At 43.1% G+C, this 24,829-nt stretch overlaps 1 protein-coding gene across 1 annotated transcript in view; it reads right to left on the bottom strand.

The window, feature by feature from the left end:
* Positions 1 to 24,829, bottom strand: part of bahcc1b (BAH domain and coiled-coil containing 1b) — a 141,424-nt gene that overhangs the window by 72,093 nt on the left and 44,502 nt on the right. Inside the window, 2 exon segments of the mRNA XM_042342592.1 lie at positions 336 to 2,138; positions 4,206 to 4,331. Of these exon segments, the coding sequence (XP_042198526.1) occupies positions 336 to 2,138; positions 4,206 to 4,331 (1,929 nt within the window).

Below are 24,829 nucleotides of genomic sequence, written 5' to 3'. Positions count from 1 at the left end.
AAACCAGCTTCAAAATTAAGGCTAAATTTAATAACTTTCCATATTTCTGTGTGATCTTAAATTTCAAGACAATGATGAACCTCAACCAACCAAAGGGGAGCCTGAGTTACAAACCTGCAACTACTTTGGTTGGGAGTTCACTGCTTGATTAGCTTGGAGGCAACAAAAAGCATTACTATACTTAAAACGATCTTGCCTGCACAATGGTCACTTAATGGATGGAAGGAAAAGGTAGCACACTGGTGACCTATTCCTGGCAATGCCATGGAACAATACGTATGGCAATAGCAGTCCATCTTCAAAACAGTTCATCTAGGTCCTTGAGGGTGTCTCACCTTTCAGACCAGGCATGTGTCTGCTGTGTTTGCTGGAGTCAGGGCCACAAGGCATCTCGTGCTTGTTATGGGTGTCTTTTTGCCTCGCCACGGCAACCGCGATCCCCACCGGTGGCTGCCGCACCTCTCCGTCTCCGTGAGATGGCTCGCCTTCCCTTCCTTTGGCACAGTCCGGTCGCTCCAAGTCCAGGTGTGACTTCCCGCTTTGGAATTTGATTTCCTGATGGACGCAGCTAGCCCTGATGTTCCCCAGGCCTCCGAAAGGGGTCTTCTGGCCGACAATCAAGGTCTGTGTGCCGGGAGGAAAGGAGCTGCTGTATTTTAACAAACTCTTCATGGCTGAGACCTCATCAGTTTGACCTAACATGTCCTGGTTTAGCACAGATCCTTGCGACAACATTGATGCCTGCTGTAAACTTGAACTAAAAGGGTCCAGATAGGAGTTCTTCCTGTCTTCACCCATTGGGATCTGATGACCCTGCCACGGTGGTAAGTGTGACCCATTGTAGCTCATACAACTGAGCTCTGGTGGCCTTCTCTTCATCTCCGAACTGCTTCCTATGTGCTCCACCTCGGAAAGCTTATGGTGCTGGTGCCTTATCCTGGCCACTTTTTGCCCGTGGGAGTCTTTCGAAGCTCTCTCGTGGACCTCATGGCCGTGCTCCCGGTCCAGCATGTAGCCGGAGTGGGTAAGCTTGGCACAGCATGTCTCCATCTCCTTCGAGCAGAAACAATCCTGAGACTGTGGCATAACGTAAGTGCTTCCTTTCCCTGAGGGACCCTTGGCTGCCTGAGGTGTGAAGGGCATCACCATCTGTGCACCAGTGCTCCCACACTGCTGTTTGGATTTCATGGCTGAATTGTGGGCCCAGTCCATTCCCTTCCCGTCTGCCTTTAGAAGAGCGTGCGAGCTGGGAATCGTCCTGATATCTGACCGGTCTGTGCCTTTCTCGTGTGTCTTCTCCTTGCCTATGCTTCTGCTGACCCTGCAATTCTCCGCCGTGACCTGGAAAGGCCCTGTTTTGTCATGGAAGTGTCCCACTGAAGGCACAAACGTAGGCCCAGTGACCTTGAGCTCCCTGCCAGCCTTCTCTTGATTGGGGTAAAAAAGGTCTAAGTTGGAATGAACCTGCAAACAGGGGAATGTTCCGGAGGCTGTGCTGGATGGCGGAGGAATGTTGGAAAGAGAAGAAGGGACAGAGTATGCTGAAGAATGGTGTGCAGTTTGCCAACTGTCTGAGCACTCGCTGTGCATTGGACCACAGGAACCATTTTCTCTGAAGTCCCTCTCAAACCTTAAGCTCTCTTTGGTACACCTGCCTGGGGTATGAATGTCCATTTGCCTTGGTAAAATCCCACCGATATTAGTGCAGCTTGATAATAAATTCTTACTGGAATCTCCGTTCATAACTTTGGAGTTTGTTAAGCAGCTGTTGAGATGTTTGTTCCTGTTGTCACAAATGCTACCGTGCATACTTGTAGTGTCGTCCTTGCATCTTACATCTGGCATCAGTGGCAACACGATCTTATGCCTGTCTTTCCCATCTCCTTCTGAATGCCTCTCCTTTTGTGTCCTTTGACTGCTGACAGAAGTGCCTTCGCTTTTGCTCATGCGTTCTTTCCCGGACTCCTTGGCAGATAAGAGCCGTTCTGATTCTTTGATGCTTTTCTGGGATTGGCTCACCTCCCTGTCTCTGCTGCAGGAATTGGGATGGCCAGGTGCATTTCGTGGTATGGAAGGAAAACCATGATTGGTTGAGAGTAATGTTGGCTGTCCTGGTAGATTCCTCAGATAGAAACCATCTGTAAGATAAGAAAGAGCCTGATAACATCAGCAAAGCCAGCTGGCTCCATCTTCTTTTACACTCCTTTTTTTGCTCAACTGAAAACCCACATTTCTGTGGTGTTTTGCACAATCGTCTGCAGTCTATCTTAATCAGACACCACCCTGCGGTGTTGTATTGTGGTTTCATGGGAAACACGGCAGCACAGGACTAAGGCTTGATGAACAAGCAGCACAAAGCAGAGGTGTGAAGATAAAGATAAATTTGTGCATAAACACAAATTTCCAGTCTGTGAGATAAGCAGTTCTCCCCTGTTTAACAGTTTCATAGATTCAGATAAGGTACAGGAGGAATATTAATTGGGCGTCACTCTGTGTTAAATGAGTCCACCTGAGCACTAATGCAACAAAACAACTTGTGCTTATTCAGTCAGCACTTTTCATGTAGGACGAATGTTTTGAAGCACTTAATACTCTAGACTGGAAGTGTAAAACCTGTTCAACTTCAGGCAGCACAATGTATCTATCTGAGTATGGCAATGTACGAACATGTAGTGCATGATAATGACGAGTGGTGACTCGCATACTAATTATTCCTCCTATCACATCGCAAAGCATCAAACTTAAGCTCCCATCCTCCACGGATGCTAGGAGTAGAATTACAGACTTGCTACACAGAGATTCACTGGTGAAGCAAACCCATGCTCCCAGCACAGCTTGTTAGAACACTTGCGCTCTGCCAAGCTCCTCAGTTTTTTGTTCTCGCTTCATCTTATTTCTTATTCCTCTTTATGAATTTTCTGGCCACTCCCTCGCACTTTGCTTCTTTGTGTCTCTATCATCTCTCTTTTTGAGAGGGTCCTGACCCAACCGTCCAGCGCCTTGGGATGTCCTCCCGACGTGAAAGACGCTCTATAAATGGAATCTTGTTGTTGTTGTTTTTGTTAATTGCTATCTTCTCTTTCTCTCTCTCTTTTTTATTGCCCTCTTGTTTATTTTTTCCGTTCTCTTTCTGCGTGTCATTTGTTCCCCCCACGATCAGCAAAAGGTGGCATAATACAGTAGTTCTATTTCCCGACCTGCCCCGTCCCACCCATTATATGTTTTCTGTCAAGTTTGGTGACTTTGCCAATCAGTGAAATTTTACTCCCTAAAAATTCAGGGGATTGGGAATAGAATCAGTTAATATCCTGACTCTGAGACGAAAAATGCTCACTTTGGGCACTAGAAGTTGCCACCTCCTCCAGCACTGGTTGCTAGAAACTCTTTCAAGAGGGATGAACATGAGAACATAAGAATTGCCAGGCGAAAAAAGACCAAGGTCCATTCAGTTCGCCTTCCACTACCATCACCATCAGTGGCGTGCACAAACTATATACTGTATATCCGAACAGAAATCTATCTAACTTGTTCTTGAAAGAATGGACACTTTCGAATGAAAATTGCTTTAACCATTTCCGGAGGGCTTCTGAGGTACAGTGCACTGTAGTTCAGTTCGCAGGACAGGTCACTACAGGGATTGCCACAACACAACCTCAGCCAGTACCAGATCAATAAAACCGGTCAGGCTGGTTGGTATTTCTCAAATTGTGAGTGTCTCAAAGGCCCTGTACAAATATTGCAGGTTGGGTTTGGTCTACAAGCCATTTATGGCGCAACACTATCCGAAATGTTAGAATAAACTCTCGCTTTGGTATTAAAAACATAATATAAATCAATGAGGTAATGGAATTCGAATTGAATTAAATATCAGAAATGCAATAGATTCATTGCTCTCCCGTGAAACGAAAACAGTTGAAATAATTCACCAGGAATTTTTTTTTGTAAGTCACGCTATATTCAAACTGAGCGTTCCTGTTTAAAAACACAGTGTCACATTACATAGCAAAATTATGCCCCTGACTAGTTGGAAATGATACATAGATTGAGATATACAAGATCAGGCTGGGTAAATAGTCATGGATATTTATGTTCCATAAAGCCAAAATTGCAATGAAATAGAAGAGAGTTTCATTGTGGGTCAGAAGCCATGTTTATTTATGAGCCAACTACGGAATAAGTTGTGTTTGATGGGCTATTTTACTCGCCTTTTTGTGTCTCGTAGAAGTGGTGCTGACCGTAGAGAACACTGTTGCCGTTTCCGTGGTGATCCAGATGGCTCATAGGGAGGAAGGTTGAGGCAAGACTGCCAGAAAACCTGGAGTATCCTGGAACTAATGGAAATGTAAGGTTAGCCTTTGATAGTAACAGTTGCTAAACACAAGGTCCCGATGTTTCCTCTCAGACTACACGTTTTATAGTGTTGTAATTTTCCCGTATCATAATTCAAGCAATAAAGTGGTTCTCAAACAAATATAATCGTGTAATTGTAAACAGACTATGAAAAAAAGACCTCAGAAGTTTCAAAGCTTGTGTGCACGATAAAAAGAATAACAAAAGATATAATCTCTACGTTCCCCCTGTATTTTATTTATGGCTGACGCAGAGGATTCAACTACTGTACTTTTTTTACATCGTAGTCTGGCAAGTTGCCCTTCACATGAGAGGACTGGAACTCACACCCACGAAAGTATAATTTACTACAGGTCACCTCTCTTCCTCTCTGAAGACTATTTAAAGGGAGACCATGCTAAATTATAATTGTGGGCTACTTATAAATTCACAGCCCCTGGTAATCTTTCCTTCCAAGTGTTCTGGCTGCATAACAACACAAATAAGCATGTATATAGCACCCTTCATGTAGGGTAATCACTTTGGAGTGTTTTACGAGAATGGGTTGGACACTGGGCAAGAAAGACAGGGGAGAGGAGATAGGTTTTGAGGTGGAACTTAATGCAGAAGGGGTTGGGATGGGGTGGGTTGGCTTTGGCAGGTGTGTGTAGTTAAAGGCATTGACAGAGGAATTTCCAGAGTTTAGTGGCGTAGGAACTGAAGGCCTGGTCACCCACCGATGGTGACACAGAAAGGGTGAGGGATTTGCAGCAAGACCGAGTTAGCTGAGCACAGGAGTTGGTTAGGAGAAAATAGCAGATGAGTTGGTTAGGAGAAAATCAGGAGAGATAAGGAGGTGCCAGGGATTTGTAGAAGGGAGTGAGGATGTGCTGGGATTAGAGATGTACGGAGCCACCTGAATTACTCAAAAGCTTAAAATTTTTGACGTTTATTCTTCTCGGGAGGCGTCGGAGCAACAGCAGACGGAAAGTTCCCGTGACAGACTTTCCCTTTCCTGGGAGCGACTGAGGTTTGCAAGTCGGTTTTCCACGCAAGCTTATTAGAAGGAATTTGAGGAAATCATTGAAACGAGGCTTCCTGCCTTCCACAGTAAGTACTTGCGTTTGGAATTTCCTGTGCTGGGCTCTGTCCCTGCAAGGAGGGCACTGTACGAATACATTTGTCACAATCCTCGGGTGGACTATGTGTGCAGCTTCTGACACCAGGGCATTTATTGAGCGGGACAAGAGCAGAAACGGCATTTTAAATGCTGAAGGATCTTCCTGCCCACACTTTTTTTTGAGGATTTTTTTATATCGATGATTCATATTTTGTTTCCCCCACAAACATTTACAGGCCGTCCAATGCACAATGTATTCTTAGACGTGTTGAGATGTCTCAACGACATGGTAAGGCCCTATATCAAATGGAGGGATTATTGTTATTATTATTATTATAAGTTACCTTTGAGAAGTCAACAGTGGGGATTTTGTTTACGACAGCAAAACATCTAATTGTGGTAACTCCATTTATCTGGGTCAATGAATTATTTGCACAGGCTTCACCTCAACTCATGCTCCAGTTAATTTTCGAGTAACTCTACCTTCAGGGATTTGTTTTTTTTATTTGGATTTGTTCCAAATTTACGATAAACTGCTTTGCTTTCACAGTTGTTTTATACCACGATTCCCCAGGCTAAAAGCATGCTTTTTACATTCTGAGTGTTAATGGGTCTCCTGTTAACCCATGCCCCACTGTGGCGTCTACACTGAGGGTGAAACAGGCTTCGCTCTTCACCTGACGTTGACTTGTGTTTCTGTTTGCAATGCTGTTTTATGAATGTTTTGCTTGAGCGATGACATTGCACACATGACATTCTGTAACAGCAATTAACACAATTCACGATTGGTATGTGTTTTTTTTTGTTTTGTTGAAATGATCAGTAACATGACCATAAAACTGGAGGATGATGTTCTGTGTGTCCTCACGTTCAGTCAACGTAAGAAAAATATGTGCCTCCTGTAATCTTCCTGCCTCAGCTGGGTCCCTGTCCCTTTGTGGATGGACTTTATAAACCCCATCCTTAGCTTCAAATGCATTCATTGCCTTGATTTCCTGTGACTTTACTCTCCGGCCATCTTCTCCACTCCATCAACCCCGGCCTGCTCCCTGCCCCCACCCGCTCTGCCCCACCATGGTGGGAAAACTTTCAGCCCTCAGAAGCTCTCTTCCAACCACCAGCTCCCTCCCCCACTCACCCCCACTTTGCTCCCACCCATTCTTGTTTTCAAACCCCATTTAAAGACACGTCCGTCTCTTTAACTGAGCCTTCCACCACCAGCCCTTCCCCCAACTTCCTCCGAGCTCGGGATTCCCCCCATCTCTGTGAAGTGCTTTGAGATGTTCTCTCTGCACAAAGATTGCTGTATAAGTGCAAGTTATTGCTGTTGATGTCTCTGGCAGGTGCAGTGACTGATACAGTTGGAATATTTAGGCCGTAACAGATCGATACTTAGTACAGTATCTCTCTTGTCATCCCACATCAATTGCTACCTAGTACTCGAACGAAGACGATCACACAGAGATAGAGATGACACAGTCCTCGTACCTCCTGTCTGCAATCAATATTCTGAGGCTCACCGGTTAGCAGAAGTATAATTTCACTTCCATTTTTTTTAAAAAGTAGGAAGTTTAAGCAAATTTAATGTTCTGCATTGTTAACAGTTGAACCAGAATATTGGCAAATTCATAATCAATGGCAGATTAAGGGATGTCCCTCCTTTAAGAAAACAAGCCGTGTTATAAGTTTGACAACAGAATTAAGATACAGACTCGGAACTCAAAACATTTGCGTGTCGCAATTTAATTTGGGTATCCATTACTTGTCAGGGCTGAAAGAGTTTATTGTGCATTTGGCTTAAATTTTCAGTTCTGCCATCTGACTCCTTGACAACTATGCAGTGTAAGATTTCCGATGCAAAGTCATTACTTTGTTCGTGCTCAGAGGTGTCCGGAGACAATGCCTCGTTGGCTTGGTGTAGTGTGCGTGCAGGTTGTTCCCTGTTACTTTGGGGTTTCTCTTGTGATGAGCTGTTGAGTTGTCCATTAAAGGCAGACCATCTGGCGTGAGTGAAAGCACTTCCCCAGAGGGTGGGCCAGGTCGCTGGAGATGTTATCTGCAGATGCAGAAGAGTTGGCTTTCTCCCTGCCTTTTCATTTGGGTAACGGTCCACAGCACCAAGACATCGGGCAGAGGTGGATTGCATCAGAATTGGAGGAGAGGGGGGGAATAACATTACAGCTTGTTTTAAAAATCAAAGGCGAATTCAAAAATTGTAGAATAAATCACTTTTTTTTAATACATTTTCTGTAGCAGAAATGCAAAGAATTCAAACAGTCTGTTAATAAGATGCAAACAGTTCCAGATGAACTATTCCAGTCTCCGCAACAGCTGACATTTTACACGCAGCTCGGTAAATCCTGGTGCGGAAAGAGTTAACGTGTGCAGTTGGTGTATTGAAGCCATCTCCTTTAATTAGGGGTTGTTAAAAGTTTAACTAGTCCCACTAAAGTAAATGAGAGTCTGTGAATTCCAACTGCAGATGCCTGACTCCCACTTGCAACCGCACGCCCTTCCCCCTCCGAAAGCCACTCCCACTGTGACAGCTGGACAGTAAACATCTGCGCTCATATTACAGTGCACCCCGTACAATTAGTCTTGTGAGGATCCATGAAAACACCATCTCTACAGTCAAACTACGGAGGATACTCCTTTAAACTGTAATTTCGTCAAAATCCCATGCAGGGCGTAGATTAAAAAACAAGCTGTGGATGTGATAAGCATTACACTTGCGCGCAGGTTTATCTGCGTGGAGGATTTAGACGTTCCCAGTTTTAATTTCATCCTCAACAAATTATCGATAAATTCTGGCACTGGTGATGCCTAAAATTATATGTGTATGTGTTAACAAACGTTGTTACCTAAGTGTACGTAGTGATATGAGGGACCAGGACACAGTGAGGATAAGCGTTCGACTTCCCTTTAGTTTGAGCTTTGGTGAGGCTTTTACAGCAGTGATAAATTGGAAGATAAAACACGTTCTCTGTAAGGCAAATTGCCTGGGTACATCGAGCTAGTACAGTAACGCAGAGCTGCTCAATCACCGCAAGTACATCAGGTGGAGTTGACAGTACTGGGGGGGTGGTGATGTGCATTGGGACAGCCGGCTGATTTATGTAACGGAAAACTCCACCCAGGTCATACTCCCAAAGTGGGAAGCTTGCCAGAGCAATTCAATTTGTCTTGTTTTCTTTAATGATTGGAATGTAATTTGTTTCTAATAAAAGTTATTTGTGTGTCAGTAAGTGATAAAAGGCCTGCGTTAGCACTTTACTCTACCGCTGGGTGGAACATATCTATTTTCAAGAGCAATCAAAACACAGGGTTTATTATTTTTACCGGATCTTTGTTTCTAAGCAGTGATGTTTCATGTGTGCATGTAAGAGACACGGAGACCCTCTTCTCTGAAATGTTCATGTTAAGTAACTGCCCACAACTGCCTACAGCAATGCTCATCTAAGATAACTACATACAGCAGGTGTAGTTTGAGAATGAGTATTGACTTGGGTCAAATCAAAATCACCTATAATTCCTCACGACTAATAAATAAGTTCAATGTTATCAAAACCTTAGAGTTTTTGGAGAGACTTAAGGAATCTGCTCCAGATCACACATTGAGCAGCAGGTCATACATCGGGCTATTTTATTTTTCAGGTAAATTGTAGCAAAGTTGTTATATTCATGTGCAAGTATTATTATTGCAAGGATTATTATTATTATGCACAACATTTATGTGTAGATATTTACAGGTAATCATTTTATTAATAGTCCATGCATTTGATATAGTGCTCAACTAAGATAGTTCTACATGAAACAGGTGCATTTTGTGTAATATATTAGTGTGACTGTGTGTATTTTGTGGACGAATTTTCTACAATACCTAAAACAAAATAATGAATAAATGTAACCGAGGTTTTCTTGCTAATCATTTTCAGGTTTGTTTCTGAAGGGAGAGCTACAGCTTTAAGATTGAGGAGGAAATCTCTGATACACAAATATGCACAGTTCTGCCAAGACTATTCTCCAGCGCTCACTGGCAGCCACTAACACACCGGAGAACAATGACTTCTGTATTCAGACAGGGAGAATGCGAGAGAGAACAAGTCTGTATCAAAAAAAATCATTTTTAATAGTAACAGCTGTCCCTGGAGCTGTGACCCTCACAACATCGGAACACTGGAGCCCATTCAAGGAGTGACAAAATAAGCACCGATGCAGCTGTGCGAGGGAACTCATTTACAGTTCAGGCAGATTAATGCTCATGCTCTGAATAGGAGACAAGAATTCTGATTTACGGAAGCCAGAGATTAACTCTTGGGGGTCAGAATAATGCTGGTGCAGAATGAGCAATTTACACACAGGCGGGAAGACATTTCTGAGCACATTCAAGGCATAAATAAGGGGTTAATTCCAGTCACTGTAACTGCACCATTGTTAGTCGCAAGGGCAATTTCCAATTCAGAACATAAAAAAATATACAAACTGAATAACATCTCTGTACATTCTCTCCTCCTCTATTGCACAACAATAAAACTTTCAGTGGTATAGTGGGCACAGAGGATTTCGGTGATATTGTGTTATAATGCATGTGGATTTTGAAAGCTATTCAGTGTCCAACAGGTTAATCCCATGATTAATGGCTGTTCATTTCAGCTTTCAAAGCTGCACCTTTCTTTTATACATCAGCAAAATGTGTCCTTGGAACATAGTTCTGGCAACCAGGAATTTTGAATGTTATAGTGCGGTGCTTGCTAGAGTCACTGGCTCATAACAAAACCAGCAGGTAAGAAAGGCAGGTTCCTGTACAAACGACACAGGGTGTGCTGCATTCTGAAACAGATGTGGTGACATTGCATTTACATTTACAACTATTGTGAAAGGGGAATCAAAGGAAAAGAATAGTTTTGCTCTTCCCTGTAACAATGTGAGTGGTGCCCTCAAACAGAATACTGGACAGACCTTGCGATGTCACTCAAAGGAATGTTCCTGGCTTGTGGAAATGGACAACATCTGGTTCACTACCTTTCACACAGGTTCCCATCATTTTATTTTCACTCTGTTTTGCTAATACTTTACAATGATAATATAATAATCCTTGCATTTGATATATCGTCTTATCACGTCTTCGAGATGTCTCAAAGCGCTTCACGGAATATACTGTAAAGCGAATTGACTGTATATTTTGTGGGTGACACACGGCAGCCAATTGCGCACGGGAGTGTCCCACAAACAGTTGTGGATTGAAGTGACCAATTTATTATTTTTTTGAAGGGATTATTTAGCATAAAAAAACGAATGTGATCACTGCAATGCAATGCTTTGTTTTCGATGTGTGTGATGAGAGATTTCGTATTGCTGCAAGACCTGAGCGACAACTTGAATTGTGTTCCCATCATACTTGTTGACAACATACTTGCACTGCCCTGCTTCTTCGCTTAAAGTCACAGAGACCAGAAACCCTTCACGGTGTGCTCAAAGCAGACTGGTCTGTGATCTTTTGTCTTCAGTTGTTTCGGTGGCACATTGCCTCCTTCATCGTTCAAAGAGCCAAATTGTTCATCGGGAATCTCTTGCGCAAGTTGGTAAGTTTTAAGAGTTTCTGGAATATCCACTTGCTGTTTAAAAAAAATCCCAAGGGGCAGTTTGTCTACGAGAGTAAAGAAACTACGTTCAATCACATCCAAAATCTGGGCACCGCATTTCATTCTTGTATTCAGACCCCAGGCCTGAGTGCTGAGAGGTAGCGCCTCTTGTATCTATATGCTTGGTGTCTCCTCACAAATAGAAAGGGAGAAACAAATGGACACGTGTGCAAAGACGTGTTTTAATTCCCACATTTTTGCCCCCAGTGCTGACCCCGATCAGAGCAAAAAGGTCAATCATTGTAAAGCACGATTTAACCCTCCGAGCACTAGGATAGGAGATGGGCTGTGCTAATCAACGCTGAAACATTCAGTAGGTGGAGCCCATCAGTGTCTAAACTGCTGGAACGATTTGTATTTAATACAATACACATCGTTTGCGGTAATAGAAATCTGCTAAATTAAAAAAAGATATATTTTTCCAACTGGACTGCATTTGTTATACACTGTAGCCCTCTAACTATGGACCTTTGCTGCTGCAGGAATGTGTAATATCCTTTATATACATGCAAAACAGTGTAAATAATAGCCACTGACCCTGTACCAGGCTGTGCAAACAGATGAATTCTCGCTGTGCACTTTTTTTCTTTAAATGGAGGGAATAAATAAATGGAGGGGGATATTAATTTAATAATCTTTGAGTTTGATATAGCCCTGTATCATGTCGTTAAGATGTCTCGAAGGGCTTCACATGATTTTCGTATAAAGTGCAGACCCCTCCTCCTATGTTGCAGGTATTCAACTGCTTTTCTCCTCTCTCTGAGGCAAAGTTCCACAGGCTGAAACCCAGTGAGCTCCTGAAACTCACCAAAGCGGCCCCGATTTATTCAAAAGTCTTTATAAGTGAGGGTTAGTGGGAATCGCAGGCAGTTTAGCTCCTTTCAGTATCCATTGGCCCACTTCCAGCAGGGGTCTCTAGTTTCTCATCAGGAGAAGGAACTCTGGCATTATCCCCTCTGAAGCCCAGGGGGCACTGAGGTCAATTGTAGCAGCCCTCCCCTCCCCCCCACCCACACTGCCCCGACTGAGATGAGTTAACAGCACAGATCGTGATTCAAACCTGCACCCTCCTTCCGTCCGGCCTGTTGACCCAGTGCAATATTAACCGGTGCTTTCGGGTGGAGCTGCGAAAGTGGGCGTTAATGCAAACTTAAGCAACAAAGCCCGTAAACTGGGCAATTTTATGTGAACTGAATGTTTAACAATGTACAGTCTTTAGTGTTGTTCTGTCTTGGCCAAGTTGAGAGCGGGGTAAACAATTGAGAGATTTAATGTTTGTCCTTCATTCTGGCTTTCCTTCGATTGGCAGCAAAAGCCACACGGTGGTCCATTTTTGGTTAATGTGCTTTTGTTCCGGAAAATAAGACGGATGGAAGAATTTAGTCAAGAATTTTTGACTCACAAATGACTAAAGTTAACGAAGATGCCAGCAATAACCATAATGTGCCAGAGACGTTTACATGTCCCCAGACACGTCAAAGAAATTCTCTTCTGAAGAAGAAAAAAATAGTTCTCATTATGGACGTTCCAGAAAATAAGTCAGGCAGGAACGCAACTCTTATTTTCCTTCTAAAATGATGATGAAAGTTATTAAAACTGACTGAGTTGTCCAGAAATATCGCAAGAAAAAAATCCCCTTTTTCCCCAGGCGGAAGAAACTTTTACTTTGTGGGAATGATTGTTATTTTCATTACTTGGCCAAAGAATTATTCATTCGGGGAAATAGTGCTGTGTAATACCACTTGGTTATCACTCGGTTGTCTCAGCTGCTTTCAATGCTCTGCAGCAATCCTTAGCTTACGTACCAAGCTCGCATTCCTTAAAGGACTTCACACCCATTAAAGCCATTGAATAAATAGAGCACGTCACCGGTCTGAGAGTGTGCTAGCAGTATGCTTTCGTTGGGAACACCAATAACTCATGTTATTTCAATTATTTCACACTTTGGGGTCTAGTTTACAGTGTTGTTTTTTCAACGGGATTCCTCACTGAGTCGCGCAAATGGCTACCCGCTCTGGGAACCAGGAAAACGTCAAGCCAGCCTGCGGAGGACTCCACTCTGATGAGATAATAATATAATAATAAACCTTGCGTTTGATATAACTCGGCATCACATCTTCGAGACGTCTCAAAGCGCTTCACAGATTATACTGTAAAGTGAATTTAGCTGCATACTTAGAGGGCGAAACCACAAAGTATCTACTTCCGAAGCAGAATTGACCAAGAATTCTAAAGGAATTCCTTATTGAGGAATGTGTTAAGAAAGAGGAACCATTTGTCTTTTAAAAGCTCACTTCAAACATGGCTGAAACACGTTTATGTCACCTCCTGCCTAGAATTTTTCCAACACAATCTCCAATGTCGGTCTCGCCGGATAAACAAGGTCGAAATGGTACAAAACATGCCACCCATGTCCTTACCCATGCCAGGCTCCCAACGCCATCAATCCATTTTTTTGCCAGGCTCCACTGGCTCCTCGTTGCAGAACAAATCAATTTCAAAATCCTCACTGTCATTTTCAAATCACTTCCTGGCACCTCCCTATCTCTCCAATCTGCTCACACCCAACTCAACTACCCGCTGCCTTCACTAAGTTGGCACAGGTCTTCTGCATGTATCTCATTCTCTCCATTTCAGCCACTAAGCCATGAATCAGCCTGGTCTGTGAGCTCAGGTCATAGCATTCACCTTGAGTTGAACAAACTAAATAGTTGGTTGGCGATAAGGATTCATTTTGAGCATAAAATCAGTGACTTCCTGGTGAAGAATATCTTCGACGAAAAATATTGCTTTGACACCTGACCAAGTGCATTGGCTTCCCAGCCCACAAAGCTTCCCCAATGACCACGTTTGAAACGAATCACAACTTGTGAGAGTCATCTATCCTATAAATATGCCTTACATTGTGTTAGTTGTTGTGCTCCCCTATAAAGTTTACTTCGGCTAACATAAATTGCCTTCACCTTCATTCCATCCATGCAGCTCTACATCAAACTACTATTCAGTTGACCTTTATTCTGCTACAAATTTTGTTCAGGGCAGAGTTGACCTTCCTTCTTCTACTCGATTGCTTGTGGTATTGGAACTAGCTTCAGGGTGGGACTTGGACTCATCTGGGCTGACATCTGGATTATGCCCAGTGAATTTCAAGCCTTTGTATAGGCATCTTTGCTTGAATTATGCCAAGACGTCAATTTGGATGGAACTAGTTAGCAGTCGGGAATGCTGACTCACATCAAGTCTACGTAAGAAGCAACATGTTATTCTTTCCAATTAGTTTAGTCCTTTACTTAGTGGCTGTGGTTGGGGATATGTATGGCATTCACATTAATAAGGGCAGACAGAAGAATCAAGCTTCCCTGCTATTTTCCCGAATTTTCTCTGTCTGACCCCAGAGTAAAATAACACTTTGCCTCTTAGTTAGTAACTAAGGCTTTAGTGGAATTGGAAACCACAGATGTAAGCCTCATTTTATGAATGTTGTTGGGGCTATGGCTTAAAAATTATCTGCATAATATGTAGTTTTAGTGTATGCACATAGTTATTTGTACATGGGCACCTTGGAAGGGTGGGGTCATGTACGCATTGAGCAAGTTCAAGATGAACTGTTTCTCCAAAGAAAGGTTATATTTTTTTCCAGCCCCAGCAAATCCATTGACCTGAAAGGATAATTAAAGAGCATATTTGGTAGCTCGGGCATTGATTATGTATCCAATTTTTTTTGAAAAGGAAGATGAAAGTGAACTCTTGCAAGCGCTATTCATATTGATAATGATATCAGAAAGGTACCCCAGCAGAACATTTATATTTTTTCCGACACTGAATCTCCGTAAACCTTTACTGGACAGATAAATTCTGACAGAAATTGGCCTGGGGGGATGGGGGGAAAAAATGTGAGACGTGATGTGATGATTATCACCGGTGCTAATTATTCCTGGTGATAATCAGTTAACAACAAGATTGTCATTGATATGGCTGAAGGCTACTTGAAGAATATAAATGATACAACAACAAACCCAAATTAAATTGAGTTTGGCATTGAGCAGATCTGGGGAACTCAGCAAAAGACACCAAGGTCAGAGACAAGTTTTAATACCCCCGTTTGAAACTGTGGAATTTATTTTATTGTGACTGCCTGAGCCTTTTAAACGGAAGAAAGTATTCCCCATTCTTAGGAATGCTATTTCTGTCTAAACGTCTAGTTTGAAATGACGCTTGTAAAACTGGGGTTATTTTTATGGTACACAATGAGTTAAGGATGGCTCAATGGGAATTTCTAAAACACCTCCTGTTAATGTTACAGAGAGACTTGAATCTCCTATATTATGAAACTGGTTACAATTTATAGTGATGATCCCATTCATTCATTCATTCATATCACATTGACTCAAACTGAGCAAACATTTAAGCTCTCTTTCTCATGCCTGTGTTGATGTTTGGGGACAGTGTCAAATGACTAGCTCTTATATGTACAGTGCCGGGTTAATTTTTCTCAGAGCAGCGATTGAACAGGGTTTAGAATCAGACTGTTTATGCCCTTCTGATTCAAAACTCATTGCTGTACAGCTGGCTTTACACTGGCACCAGGTGGAGGGAGTTTTACTCAAGAATAAAGAGCTCTGCACCATTTACATTGGCAAGTTTAATGCACAACAGCTGCAGACACAGAACAAAAGTAAATTTGCAGTTGCACTGTAAACAGGGACCGAGTCTTTCATGTGGAATTAGTTACAAGCCGAGTACAGCACTTGGAAAAAAAGAGAAACATGTGCCGGAGAATGATTTCAAGTTGCTATAGGAGTTTGTGATAGAACGCAGGTTTGAAGAAGTTTGCCCGTGTGAGATAGCCAGAGTCCAATCTCATGTCCTGAAGTTGGAGGAATTCGTTTAATTCTTGGTTATAAAATAGTGAACTGAATGCTGCAGTGTTTAATGCTGCAGTGAGCAGAGTGCTGAGCAAAATGCCTACTTACCTGACATGTCTGAATCATGTTCTTTCATTATATACAAACATGCATCCACTCCAAACGATAGATCGAACCTTGGTTCAGACACCTGACGGTACAGGAACCGGCCTAACTAACCCCTTCTCTGCTTTTCACTCTCTCCCGGGAATTACAGATTACAAGCCTGGATGTTTCTGTAGAGTTGGTTTGCAGGTAATCCAAAGCGAGTTCTCTAGACATATTCTGTTTTTTTTTGGTAAGGAAAATATCCGGGTCCTTATCCCAATCACGTTAGAAGTGAACCTGTGTTATACGAACAGGGTTATAACGGGCGTTCTGCTGTACTAACGACCTGAATGTACTAATGCCGGCTTCTGATACATCAGAGCTCCATCATCAGCCCTAACTTATTGATTTGAACCACATTCAAACCCGCAGCATCTGAACACTGAGGCTTTTCTGATCAGTGACGTTCTGCTCTGTTGGCTGAGCAAGAGGACTGGATGAAAAAAGAAACACCCTGCAGTGATGGAGAGAACATTCAGCTTAATCTTTACAAGACCAAGGAAGGTTCTCATTTATAGTGAACTCTGCCAAGTGCCAAATCTGACAGAAAAAGTCCCTTTCACCAAGAGCTGGGGACATTCTGATGGAAAAATTGTGACTGAAATCTTACCCTCGCTCCCCATTGTCTCCTCACAATGAACCCATTTTAGACAAGACAGAGTTACAAAAAGAAAATAACCTTTTCAAGACTGAACTTTCCATCCGAAAATAGTCTCCGTCAAATCAAAAGGACTTTAACCCCGTCAGGACCAAAGTACTCACTTCTGGTATTTATTTTATTATGCTCCTTTAAGATCTCCCCTAACAAAATATTGTCGAATCCTGCAGCTCAGTGGTTAGAGCACTCATCTCGCAAGCGAGAGACCTGGGTTCAATTCCCGGCAGGGCAAAATGTTGGGCAAGTTTCCTTACTCCACACACCTCTGTTTACCTAGCATTAAGTAGGAACCTGGTTGTTAGTCGATTGGCAGTTTGCTTTTCCAGGGGTAATAATTCCTTCAAAAAATGTTTTGAAAAATAATAAATTGACTGTTTGTGGGACACTGCTGTGCGCAATTGGCTGCCACGTTTCGCCCACAAATAAAACGCTTTGAGATGTCTTGAAGATGTGATAAGGCGCTATATCAAATGCAAGGATTATTATTATTATTATTATATCAAATGCAAGGATTATAATGATAAGGATTATTATCACGCTTCTTCCCAGTCTTACCACACAATGCTTCTGACGTGTTTAGTACCTTCATAATACCAGTCCCCTTCCAGCTCCTCCCCGCACTCCCCCCACCCCCCCTGCAGGTGCCTTGTAACTGCTACCTTGAGCCACACCATAAAACAGGCTGCCAAGTCTGAGTCACAAACCACTCATTCCAGTCAGAAAGCAACCTTTCGTACAGTAAATGACAGCTCATAGCTGAGCCTTTTAATTTAATTTAAGATGTTTCCGCCGTTACTTATGCAGCAGATTCTCTTTTTGCATTGCAATAAAGGCAATGCTGATTTATTTTTTTGACAAACGCACATACGCACACACACACACACAACTCATTGGCACAGCATGTTTATACACTAATGTGCTGAACCACATATTGGCAGGACACATGTTTTTAACTGCAATTTCCAACATAGTGAAATCCTGATTTCAATCAGACCATCTGGGAGAGGCACAGCATCAGCGGGAGAGTTAACATGTGCCATTCTTGTAATGTCAACTTAATAGAGTCATCAGCCGAGGCAGGGGAACAGGTTGCCAGGTGGGAATGGCATGGGGGAAGGGAGCGAAAGAACACATACAATGAGGCTCGAAAACCATTTGGTTGTTACGTTTAAATCGGCCTTTCTATTCAATTATTTCTTATTTAATTTGACTGGTAAGCTGTGGGGAAGCCCCTGCTGTTTGTGCAGGGCAGCATTGCTCAGTGTCTCCGATAGCACAGCTGGTAAAACCACTGCCTCGTGTTAAGCTGAGCCAGGCAGACCGACCAGGGAGGTCACAGGTTCAATCTACAGTCGGTACTGAGCTAAGAGTTGGCATCACGCCTTTCACATTAGGAGGCCGTCTCAAAGCACTTCACAAGATATACCGTAAAGTGTTTTGACTGTACTTGGAGGTGAACAGGTCGGCTAATTTGCTATGTCCCAGAAACAGCTATGAAGTGAATGTCCGATTTCATTTGGGGGATTGTTGACCAGGGACACTGGGAGAGAGAAACTCTTTTTGAATGGTGTTACAGGATCTTTAACATTCACCTAAACAGGCAGACAAAACCCTGGTTAATGTCTAACGTCTCATCTGAAAGACAGCATCTGCAATGATGCAACGCACCCCCATGACTGCATCAGAGGGTCAGCCTAAACAGTGCGAGTTCAAAGTCCCGACATGGGGCTTGATCCCACAACCTTCTGATGTAGAGGTGAGAGTGCTACCAACCGAGCCAGGCTGGGAACAAACAGCAAGAGCTCTGCTCCTGATCTATATCCAGTCAGCCTCTGCTAGTGGTGTGCAGGGATTGGATCGTGATTGGCTTTGATGCTCCCCCATGGTCAGATAGCCTGCCAGCACTCACTGTGTAACCTCAGACATGAAGAATAGTCCTCACAACAACGTCCCAGCAAGAGTCAATGCCTTCAGGGGAGAAGGGAGAGACATTTGGAGTGAGTGGGAAAATGTCAGTGCCTTCCTATTCTCTACTGTAGCGACTTGGGGGGGGAAGGGGGAGGGGGGGGGTAAAAAAACAGCAGATTTATTTTCTCAGCAAGGAGTTTGTTCATTGAAATCTTGAAGGTTACAGCCATTCTGCCACAAAGTTATGTCTAGTGTGAAAGTGATCCGAGAGAGAGAGAAAAATTATATTTTAAATATGTATCACGCACCACAACCACTTTAACAAAGCTCAATTAATCCTGCAAAGTTAAATATTTTTCAACTGGAACATTATTGATTGTTTCCCTGCCTTAACGTTTGTGGTGATTTGGTGAAGATTAATGTGAGTGCAAAGCAACAAGCCCTGAAACATGGAGTCGGAATGTCCTGTGATTAGATTCAATCCAAGGTTTATTTTACAGGGCTACTCCACTGATAGACACAACATGTTCGTAAAGTCATTCAGTTGCTGGCATGGCTGAGTTACAAAAGCAGCCTAAACTCTCCGCTAGCCTGGAATATCGTTTGTGCTGCTGACGTGCTTTAACTTTTTTTTAGCACTGCGCCAGATTAAAACGTTCCGCTGTCTCCAGACTGTTTTTTTTTCAGGTCTCTCTCTCTCTCTCTCTCCTTTTAATAAAAAAAATTAACAGTGCTTTGCAGAATCCACGTTGCCTGAAGGTGATACCTTAAAGCCCCACTTCTCTCTTCCTGGTCCGTGTCCAACTTATACTAGCAGACCACTCGACCGTGGTTTGGATCTCGTTATTTATACTTAAACCAGGAAATCACGAAAGTCAGTGCGCTGTGGTGTCTTAATTCAATTCTCGTCCCTTAAGTGAAAAATCATCATTTCTAATTTATCAAATATGCTTGATATTATAGTATTAGCCTCAGACTTTCAATTCTCCAGTTGGAGTTAAATACAAACACTGAATTCCGCTATTGAAGTGGTCCCGTGTCAATATTTTCAAATCATTTGTGCCCCGATGGTTTACCCGCCCTGTCTTGAAGGGGCAAAGCTCTGCTGAATTCAATCGATAGGTAAGCCAGGGAACGGATCGAGAGAAGCTTAGCTGCCTGTTCATCAACCATGGAATAAGTTCCAGACAAGGCGCTGGAGGCCAGAGAAAATGATTTAGCTTCATCCTCACGCAACATCCGCACATGTCTTCAATACGTTACAGTGCGGGTCACTGCAAAGCGATGCAGAGCAGGAATCCAGGCTGATCCCCCTCCCCTCCCCCGCCACAGGCACTGAAGCCAGTTGTGGCAGTTCTCCCTTGTTGCATTTTTTTTGGCAGGAATGAGGAACAAGAAATTTGGATTTCCCCAACTCTCCAGATATTATTATACTTTGTTTTTGTCCAACAGACTATTTGTTTTTGTTCCCTTAATTGATGTTCACTCTCAATTTGATTTCACGTTAAGAACTGGAGCGGCGGACGTGGCTGGATTATTCGACTTCAGTGCAAGCCTTTAGTGACGCTTCTAGTTTTGGAAATGTGGATCAAAAGATCAAAGTGACCCCGTCAGACAGTGCAAGTCATTGCTCGCTGATCCTTAATTAGCGGCGATACATTCCACAGGCAATTCTGCGCTGCTCGCTCCACAACTGCCGTGGCTCTTTTGCTCTGTGATCAGTGGATAGATAGGAGGTGTGCTCACAAGCCAGACAGGGAAGCCAGGACTACTTTACCTTAAAGGGAGTGCTGATTCAGTGAGGGATCCTGTCTCTTGCCCCAGCTGAGAACCCCCCAAAAAATGTACTCACAACAATGGCAACAACAACAGCTTGCACTTATATAGCGGCCCCCACGCAGGGTAGCCTCTCAGAGCGTTTAACAGTAGCGGAGCCTGACTCTAAGCCGGACCAGGGGAGGGGAGGGTGGTGGGGGGAGGGGGGAGGTGGCTGTAAGCACAGTCGAAGAGGAAGGTCTTCAAGTGGGACTTGAAAAAGGGGAGAGACTGGGCAAGGCGGAGGGATTGAGGGAGAACGTTCCACAGTTTCGGGGCGCAGTGGCTGAAAGCGCGACCTCTGATGGTGGGGGGTGAGGGTGCGAGGGACGAGCAGGAGCTCGGTGCCAGTCGAGCAGTGGTGGATTGGCGGGTGAGGAGGTTGGAGAGGAAGAGAGGTGCCAGGGAGTGACGGGATTTGAACACAAGTGTGAGACAAGTTGACTCAAGTGTCTCATCCCTGGGTCTGAAACTTACAATCATGTGGTTATGAGACAGGTGCTTCTCTGTGTATACCTCTGTATCAGGTTTCCTAAATCATATAAAATCTCACAGAAATAGACTGGAATAAGATATAGTAGAAGTTCGCAAACCTTTACAATTTGCATTTGGAGCTTTTCCTGGCCTGCAGGATGCAGGAAATATGGTCTAATTATTTAGTTTACAATTTGCCCACTTGCAACGCAAACAAATAATGTTAAAAAAATCTGACGGATTTAGCTGTTTATTAGTTTGGCCTCAAAGAGATTCATTTCGAAATTCTGCTTGTTGTGAATTTTGTTCTGATGATTCAGCATACAATGCAATTTATATTTATAGGGCGCCTTTCACATCAGGGGGTCGTCTCAAACCACTTGATGCCATCGGATAGTGTGTCGGCCTGGCTCAGTGGTAGCTCTCTCGCCTCTGAATCAGAAGGTTGTGGGTTCAAATCCCACATCAGGACTTGAACTCACATAGTCTAAGCTGATGCTCTAATGCAGTGCTGACTGTGTGTTGCATTGTCAGAGGAGCCGTCTTTCGGGTGAGACGTTAAACCCAGGTCACTTCTGCCTGTTCAGGTGGACGTTGAAGATCCCACGCCACAAAAAGATTTGAAAAGAGAAGGGAATTCTGCCAGTGTCCTGACCCACAAACCCGCTGATAGAATTGATCATTTGCTTCATGGCTGTTTGTCGGACAATGCCGTGTGCGATTCTGCTGCCAAGTTTGACCACAAAATACACAGTCACTTCACAGTAAATTGTGTTTTGAGACGTCCTTCCGACGTGAAAAGGCTCTACACCAAATGCAAGGATTATTATTATTATTATTATTATTATTATTATTATTATTATTATTATTCTTGGCTGAGTTGCTGGCAGTCACCAAAGGGTTAAGGGAGCCACGCAATATCCAGCAACTCGTCAGACAGGCCACCTCCCGAAGTAACTGCGGTGATAGACAGAGAGACAGGCATTGTTGGCACGGTGCATTGAGCACTGGCACCGAGCCCAAATCAGGTTTGAAATGGTGCCAGCTGCTGTCTGCGTGCCGGGGCCTGCTCGCATGAAGCATGTGGCTGCCTAAACTGCATTAGCGGAGCCCTCATTGAATCCCAGTCTGTCGAGCAGTGGAGAGTAATCATCTTGAATGGGGCAGTCAGAGCCCTAGTGTTAATGATGACATGCTTCAGTGGGAAACAGAGGTGATTAAGATTCACTGAGTTTTGCAGAAGGGAAGAAAGAAACAGGCCATGGTCCTCCGTTGCTAAGATCTCCTCGCATTTTACAATAGAACTAAAAAGCCGAGTGATGAATTTGTTCCGATAGTTAGCAATCTGGGACAATCCAGGATATTTTTTTTTAATTCAGCTGCCCACTGGCAGGGGATAAGCAGGCCATTCTGTTTATGACTTGTTCGGTCGGGACAAAGCATCCGATAACGGGCACTGATCTCTTTCAGCCAATAGAAAAGCCAAAGCTACAATTCCAGCAAAGGGAACTGCTTAAGCAAGTGACTCGATCTTGCCAAAAAATCGAGGAGGTTTTGGCACATCTACAATATCATCAACAACAACAACTTGCTTTTATATAATGATGATAATCCTTGCATTTGATCTAGAGCCTTACCACCATCATGGAGGTGTCTCAAAGCGCTTCGCAGAATATATTCTAAAGTGAATTGACTGTGTATTTCATATAGCGCTCTTCATGAGAGATACTATCTCCGAGCACTTAAGTGACTGGAAATATCTCACCTCTTACTTATTTGCCTTCTGACAACATATATAATAATCCTTGCATTCGATATAGCGCCTTATCACATCATCGAGGCGTCTCAAAGCGTTTCACAGGATTTTTCTTTTTTCGGATAGTGTCACAGTAAAACGGGAGCTTTGCTTTGAATATCTGAGCCGATGAATGATATGTCCAACAGCGCATCGATCTGCCAGCACTGGAGTGTTAGCTCAAAGTCCTGACGTGAGACACGTGATTTGAGCCCATAACCTTAGGAACTGATCCACAGTTACAATGTATTATTACCTTACGGTTCTGCTAACTCTAGCACGTACAATAAGCACTTACAAAAAGCATTTGCACGTACATAATCACATGCTGAGAACCCCTCTGATCTGCAGTGTTTTAGATGTGGCACTGTTTCTTTTTATAAATGCCTGTGGCTAAGGGTGTGCAAAATTAGTCTCCAGCCTTTAGATTTGGGGCAATTCCTTTGATATACTTGCCTTTGATCTTTTCAATTGGCTTTTATTTTACTGCAAGTGGGTTAAAATTGTGCAATTTTATAAAACAGTATTCTCGCCAGATGTTTCATTTCCCTACGTGAGGCTGACTTAACAGTATATCATTAATAGTAAAAATTATTTCCCCACTGATATTACTGCTGCAAATCCTTTTTAACCCTGGCTACAGACTGGTCGGTGCAGTAGAGTCTGAGCATAAACATGCTGTCACCTGAACCTGCCTAATCTGATCCAAATCACCATAAAAAACAAAGCATGGCTGGCAACAGGGGAGAAATATCTGGTTACAAGAAACTGTGTAGGAACCCAATCACCTACCGTACAACTGAGGAATTAAGCTCGTTTCTTGTTTTCCTTCATTACGCAGGTTGTAAATTACCCAATGACCAAAGGACGGTTTCCGAAATTCTTTAATTGCCCCTGAAGGCTATCTATCTATGATGGACAGGCCAGGAATATCATTATTACAACCACCACTGTTTTGCTTTTTGGGAAAAAAGAAATCAAATTAGAAATGTGTAGCTGAAAAAAAACCTGAAGGGAAAAAAAGGGGGAGTCAGTTAATGGAAAGGGCAGGACAGGGGAAGCTGAGTGCAATGATTATACTCTTTGACTTTGCCTTCACTGGGTTTGAAGCTGGGCCTGACAAGTAAGGTATAGAACAGGATGTCTAAGCTGTAGGTTAGGTGTGAGGGGTGGTCACCTGTTTTGGGACACACAGTACCCACTACTTTTGGGGGATACTTTGATTTTGGTTTACGATCTGTACAACAACAACAAATTACATTTGTACAGGGGCTTTCACACCCCAAGGCGCTGGTAGGAAGAGAAAAATATTGAAACTTGGAAAGCAACTTACACCGTCGGTGTTTGCCGTGGAAAACCAATAATCAGCTCGGACTCGAATGTTGGACTTTTCATTCTCATATTCTAAAATTGCATCTCAATTTCTGCAATTTCTGTTTTCCATTAATCCCAGCCAATTATCACAACAAGCGCGTGATTCGTATAAGAAGGTATTAAAGTACAAGACTGCTGGTTCTCAGCGCTTTGCTGTTTTTTTTTGCCCTATGGAAGGTTTCTGCTCAACCAGTGCGACACGACATCTAGATGATATTCAAATAATGAATATGGTGAACGAGTAACAAATTGGTCGCTTTGACTGTTGGAAAAGCGAAGACGGACAAACAACACAGCTCGCTTTGTTCCTCAACCGCAGGTCAGTTCATAAATATATTCCTTCGGGTTTTTTTTTGTTAATCTGTACATTTAAAACCATTATCTTTTAAGAGAGAAAGAAAACGCTTTCAATTATACGTTCAGTGCTTGTTATAATGTCAATTCCACCAAGGTCAGACCATGAAAAACAGGTCAAAACTCCTGGTTTTTGGACACTTTGCGACTTTACCTGGGGAATTCCATTTCTGCTGGAATCTCCCTGAAGCAGAACACCAATGCTAAACATTTGCACAAGTTCAGCAAAAGAAAAACAGAAACTATGCAAACTTCAGAAGACAAACGCTGTTTGCACGAGAACATACACGTGGAACATGGGCTCTCATGGGTGTTAGTAATCCTTTCGTATGAGACTTCAAACAAGAT

Source organism: Callorhinchus milii, unplaced genomic scaffold (genome assembly GCF_018977255.1).
Source record: "Callorhinchus milii isolate IMCB2004 unplaced genomic scaffold, IMCB_Cmil_1.0 Scaffold20, whole genome shotgun sequence".
NCBI classification, from domain to species: domain Eukaryota; kingdom Metazoa; phylum Chordata; class Chondrichthyes; order Chimaeriformes; family Callorhinchidae; genus Callorhinchus; species Callorhinchus milii.
Note: the sequence above shows the minus strand (reverse complement) of the source record. Positions and strands in the feature narration are given on the sequence as shown.